At 48.5% G+C, this 6,211-nt stretch overlaps 1 protein-coding gene across 1 annotated transcript in view; it reads left to right on the top strand.

Annotated features, from left to right (window-relative positions):
* Positions 1 to 5,457, top strand: part of CHRNG (cholinergic receptor nicotinic gamma subunit) — a 31,493-nt gene extending 26,036 nt beyond the window's left edge. The window contains exon 12 of the mRNA XM_070945664.1: positions 5,293 to 5,457. Within this exon, the coding sequence (XP_070801765.1) occupies positions 5,293 to 5,457 (165 nt within the window). The remainder of the gene's footprint in view (positions 1 to 5,292) is intronic.
* The last annotated feature ends 754 nt before the right edge of the window (positions 5,458 to 6,211 follow it).

Consider the following 6,211-nt stretch of genomic DNA (forward strand, 5'->3'; position numbering starts at 1 on the left):
AATGCTTTCAAAAGGCTCTGACGATCCCAGCTGCGTTGCCTGATTGGCAGAGGCTTTTTTTTCTTTTAAAAGCCTCTGACGATCAGGCAACTCAGCTGGGATCGTCAGAGGCATTTAAAAGAAAAAATGCCTCTGCTGATCAGGCAACTCAGCTGGGATCGTCAGAGGCATTTAAAAGAAAAAATGCCTCTGCTGATCAGGCAACTCAGCTGGGATCGTCAGAGGCATTTAAAAGAAAAAATGCCTCTGCTGATCAGGCAACTCAGCTGGGATCGTCAGAGGCATTTAAAAGAAAAAATGCCTCTGCTGATCAGGCAACTCAGCTGGGATCGTCAGAGGCATTTAAAAGAAAAAATGCCTCTGCTGATCAGGCAACTCAGCTTGGATTGTCAGAACCATTTAAAAGAAAAAAAGCCTCTGATGATCGCACAGCTCAGCTGGGCATGGGGGGGGCAGGGATTTTTGCTACTGGTTCTCCGAACCACCCGCCTCCATCGCTACCGGATCGGGTGATCCGGTCCGAACCGGGAGCATTTCACCCCTGATTTTTATGTTTATGAAGATTGATTCTCACGTCTGGAGCTTCACCGCCTGTCCTTCCATGTTTTCTTGAGAGGCAGGTTAAAAAATCTTTGGAAAAAAAAAAAGAAAGGAAAACTGGAAATCTCGCCATTCGGCTTCATTCCTTTGGAAAGAAAATAGACATTTATCAGCATTTCTCTTAGACCCGAATCGGAGAAAGCAATCAGAAACCACATTCATCTATTCTCTCTGGCAAGCCGAAATTGATCATCAGATTGTATTTTCAACCTCTCTCTCCTTATTTCCCTCAGCAGTTTTTTCCCCCCATTTGGACTTCATAAATAAGTTAGATTTAAAGTGCTGGAAAACAAATTGTTCAGCGGGGAAACTTATTTTGTTTCGTGTTTTTTGTGCAGGAAAGGTGTCCAAATTGTCGGCTGTTTCACAGCCCCTGAAAAAAATATTAGTTTTTTCTCTGTAAAAAGAAAGGTTTTCCCCATCCCGCTTTCTTCCTTACAAAGTTTTCCAGCCCGTGGAAACTTTGGTTAGCTGTCTCCAGTGGTGGGATTCAAATAATTTAACAGCCGGTTCTCTGCCCTAATGACCGGCTGGGTGGGTGTGGCCATGGTGGCAGAGGTGGGTTTCAGCAGGTTCTGACCAGTTCTGCAGAACCGGTAGCGGAAATTTTGAGTAGTTCAGAGAACCGGTAGTAAAAATTCTGACTGGCCCCGTCCCCATCTATTCTCTGTCTCCCGAGTCCTAGCTGATCGGGAGGAAAAGGGGATTTTGCAGTAACCTTCCCCTGGAGTGGGGTGGGCATGAAGATTTTACAGTATCCTTCTCCTGCCACACCCACCAAGCCACACCCACCAAACAATGCCACACCCACAGAACCAGTAGTAAAAATTTTTGAAACCCACCACTGATAGTGGGCATGGCCAAGGGTGTGTAACAGTCAGCACCCGGCCTCCTGCAGCCCCCTGGGAGCAAAAACGGGCTGCGGGGAGACTCCTGGAAAGGGTGGGGCAGTAAGGGGAGGGGCCAGCCAGCAATTTAACTACCGGTTTGCCCGAACCGGCTGAATCCCACCACTGGCTATCTCTTTCTCCAACAATGACATTGTGGAGGGTGTGTGCGTGTGTCAAAATTGGAAAGATGAGGGGTGCATTGTCACGATCGAAGCCCCACCTCTCTTGCGCACATTTTTTTTTATTATTTATTTTAAATTTATATACCGCCCTTCTCCCTGAGGACTCAGGGCGGTGTACAGCCAGAATTAAAAAACATAAAATACAAATATTAAAAAAAACAATTAATATATATATAAATTTGGCCCAAAATTAAAAATACAAACCAATTAAAACATTTAAAATTTCTTCTTAAGCCAGCCCGGCTTGCTGGAAAAAGTGGGTTTTAAGGGCACGGCGGAAGGCACTAAGGTCTTGGATTCTCCTTATCTCTGGGGGCAACTGATTCCAGAGGGTAGGTGCCCCCACAGAGAAGGCCCTCCCCCTGGGGGTCACCAGCCTACATTGATTGGCTGATGGCACCCTGAGGAGGCCCTCTCTGTGGGAGTGCACGGGACGATGGGAGGCCGTTGGTAGCAGCAGGCGGTCTCGAAGATAGCTAGGCCCGATGCCATGGAGCGCTTTAAAGGTGATAACCAGCACCTTGAAGCGCACCCGGAAGACCACTGGGAGCCAGTGCTGGGTGTACCAAAGGTTGTCTTCTTTGCAGTGGAGTCAAAGCGATAAGAGTTTTGCACCTTCAGGTGCTATGGTACCTCAGGAGGTGGGACCTTGTGGCTCTTAGCTCTCCTATTGGTCAACTGGGGGAGTTCTGATGGGCTAAGGTGATTCTTTACCAGTTGGTTATGTAACAAGAGTAGAGTAGAGTAGAGTAGAGTAGAGTAGAGTAGAGTAGAGTAGAGTAGAGTAGAGTAGAGTAGAGTAGAGAAAATGCCCAGAACAGAACAGAACAGAACAGAACACAGATAGCCCTGGAGTTACGAATGTAATGGAGCCTGCCCAGTCCGTTCATAACCCAAGGATTGGTGGGAGTGAATCTCGTACCTTGAAGGGGATCACTCCCTCCTTTACCCACATATTCGCTAATCGAATACGAAGTTCGTTAAGTGCACATGAAGTATTTCAGGGTGGGGAAGGCCATGGGGGTGGGGGAGGGCTAATGATAGATTAGGCCACCTGCCTAAGACCACCCAAGGCCTCCCCAACCTACTGAAATATCTCATGCTCCCCCACAATTGCTTCCCCCACCCACCCAATCTGCCGCGCCAGGTCACTTACCATGTGAAGATCTAGCAAGAAGTCTCCTTTCTAGCCTCTTAGCCGTGCCCGCCCCTCCGACGCTCCGTTCGGACCTCCGCAGGCCTCCCCCCGGCACGTTGCAGGCCAAAATGGAGGTTCTCGGGGGGAGTCTCGGGAGGGGGGGGTGTCTCCCAGATGTCCTAGGACCACTCTTTTAAGAAACGCAAAATGTCGTGAGTTTTAAGAAACTAGCAGATTTAAAAAGGCACCCGCCAGATTTAAATATCATACACCTTAGCAGAAAATGTGAGTAAAAATTATAGGAAATGTGTGTATCAATCTTTGGGTGTTTTCAGAAAGGGTGCCCAGAATATGGCAAAAGGGGGCAGGATGAGGATGAGCTGGGAAGGAAAAGAGGCAGAATTAACAGAAATTCATCTGAATTTAAGACGGAGACAACTGAGATATTACCGTAATCCGGCTTCCTTCCTCCCGTACAAAGCCATCTAGAGTCATTTCGAAATGAGATGGATGGCAGATAAATTTCATAAATTAATAGATTCTCCTGCTAAATTTTAAATAAATGAAATAACTCTTATTGTATCTTCTCAAAAATCCTCCAAAGATAGCCTCTAGCTCAGAATTTCTTAGCCTTATTTCTCAGCCTTATTTCTCAACTTTAAGCAACTTTAAGATGGCATGGACTTCAGCTCCCAGAATTCATAGCTGGTTGGGGAATTCTGGGAGTTGAAGTCCACACAGGTCCATGCTGTGAAGCCCACATATGTGAGGAAAAAAGCTGGATCTTCCTGTGTGTGTATGTGTGTGTGTCAAAAAACGATGGGAGCTGCCACCATGATGGAAATTCTACTCTAGGTTTTACTTGTGTCGTACATACGTGGCTGCCATCTTGACTTTTTTGACTCTTCTGCGGGGAGGCAGAATTTGAGTTGCATCTGAGTCTTCGGAAAGTTTTTTTTCGAAAGGACCAGAAAGCCTTGGATGGCATACAACTATGGTTCGACATTATACAACCATGGTTATAAGGATTTCTCCAGGGCCTACCATTCTTCTCCACCCCAACATTCGGAGAACTTCCGCCTTGCGGTTCCCCTGACTTTTCCTCCCTTCCAGGAAAATTAACCGTTTTGCGGTGGTTCTCCTCCTATCTCTCCGACCGGTCGCAGTCGGTGTTGGCAGGGGGGCAGAGGTCGACCCCGAGGCTCCTTGTTTGTGGGGTCGGTCCTCTCTCCCCTTCTGTTCAACATTTATGTGAAGCCGCTGGGTGAGATCATCCGTGGCTTTGGGGTGGAGTTCCATCAGTACGCTGATGATACGCAGCTGTACATCTTCACCCCAGGCCACCCCAACGATGCCCTTGAAGTGATGTCCCAGTGCCTGGAGGCCGTGCGGGCCTGGATGGGGAGTAACAGGCTTCGACTCAACCCTTCCAAGACCGAGTGGCTGTGGCTTCCGGCATCCCGATATAGCCAGCTGGTGCCATCGCTGGCTATTGGAGGCGAGTTATTGGCCCCCACGGACAGGGCTCGCAACTTGGGTGTCCTCCTGGATGCATGGCTGTCTTTAGAAGAGCATATGACGGCCGTGGCCAGGGGGGCTTTTCATCAGGTTCGCCTGATTCGCCAGTTGCGTCCCTTTCTGGATCAGGACTCCTTACACACAGTCACTCAGGCGCTCGTCACTTCCCGCCTGGACTACTGCAATGCTCTCTACATGGGGCTCCCCTTGAGGAGCACCCGGAGGCTCCAGCTGGTGCAGAATGCGGCCGCGCGGGGGATTATGGGAGCGAGGGGGCGCTCCCATGTGACGCCTCTCCTGCATGAGCTGCATTGGCTTCCGGTGATCTTCCGGGTGGGCTTCAAGATTTTGGTTACCACCTTTAGAGCGCTCCATGGCATAGGACCTGGGTATTTGCGGGACCGCCTTCTGCCGCCGATAGCCTCCCACTGACCAGTACGCTCCCACAGAGAGGGACTCCTCAGGGTGCTGTCAGCAAGGCAATGTCGGCTGGCGACCCCCAGGGGGAGGGCCTTCTCTGTGGCAGCTCCTGCCCTCTGGAACGATTTGCCCCCGGAGATACGAAGGATATCGGATCTCCGGGTGTTTCGCCGTGCCCTGAAAACTTTTCTTTTCCATCAAGCAGGGCTGGCGTGAAACCCCCCCCCCCCTTTTTAAAGCTTTTTTTAGCTTTTTAAATTGTCAAATGGGTTTTAGTTTCAATGTTTTAAATTTTGGGCCACAGTTATATCATTCTTTTAATAATTTTAAATTTTGTATTGGTATGTGTTTTAGTTCTGGCTGTGCACCGCCCTGAGTCCACTAGGAGAAGGGCGGGATACAAATTGAATGAATGAATGAATGAATGAATGAATGAATGAATGAATGAATAAATAAATAAATAAATAAATAAATAAATAAATAAATAAATAAACTTTTCCTTTGGGTTCCCTCGATTTATTTATTTTTCTTTCTTTCTTTCCAGGAAAACGAAGAATGGATCCTGGTGGGCAGAGTCATTGACCGTGTCTGTTTCCTCATCATGGCCTCCGTTTTTATCTTCGGCACCATTGGCGTCTTCCTGATGGCGCATTTCAACCAACCTCCGGCAGCGCCTTTTGTGGGAGATCCAAGGCTATTCCTGCCCTAGGAGTGAGCCAGGAACTAGATCCAGAGATCTCAGTTGGGTCCTCTCCTTGGAGGAATTTCATACAGAGAGCTAGGCTGCAATGCAAGGCTTGGGGGGCGGGGGGGAGTCTAACCTAGGAACTCTGGACTTCCGCCATCTTGCAGAAATACAGGTAATCCTTGACTTACAACAATTCATTTAGTCACCATTCAAAATTACGACGACACTGAAAAAAGCGACTTATGACCATTTTTCACACTTACAAACCATTGCTGCATTCCCGGGCTTGCGTGGTGAAAATCCAAATTTTTATACTACCGGTTCGGTGGGCGTGGCTTGGTGGGCGTGGCAGGGAAAGGATACTGCAAAATCTCCATTCCCACCCCACTCCAGGGGAAGGATACTGCAAAATCCCCATTACCTCCCCACTCCAGGGGAAGGATACTGCAAAATCTCCATTCCCTCCCCACTCCAGGGGAAGGATACTGCAAAATCTCCATTCCCTCCCCACTCCAGGGGAAGGATATTGCAAAATTTCCATTTCCTCCCCACTCCAGGGAAAGGATACTGCAAAATCCCCATTACCTTCCCACTCCAGGGGAAGGATATTGTAAACTCTCCATTCCCACCCCACTCCTGGGGTAAGGATATTGCAAACTCTCCATTCCCATCCCACTCGGGGGCCAGCCAGAGGTGGTATTTGCCGTTTCTCCAAACTACTCAAAATTTCCACTACTGGTTCTCCAGAACCTGTCAGAACCTGCTGGATTTCACC

This window comes from Pituophis catenifer, unplaced genomic scaffold, assembly GCF_029215685.1.
Source record: "Pituophis catenifer annectens isolate HBS135680 unplaced genomic scaffold, rPitCat1.0.hap2 SCAF_6, whole genome shotgun sequence".
Taxonomy (NCBI): Eukaryota; Metazoa; Chordata; class Lepidosauria; order Squamata; family Colubridae; genus Pituophis; species Pituophis catenifer.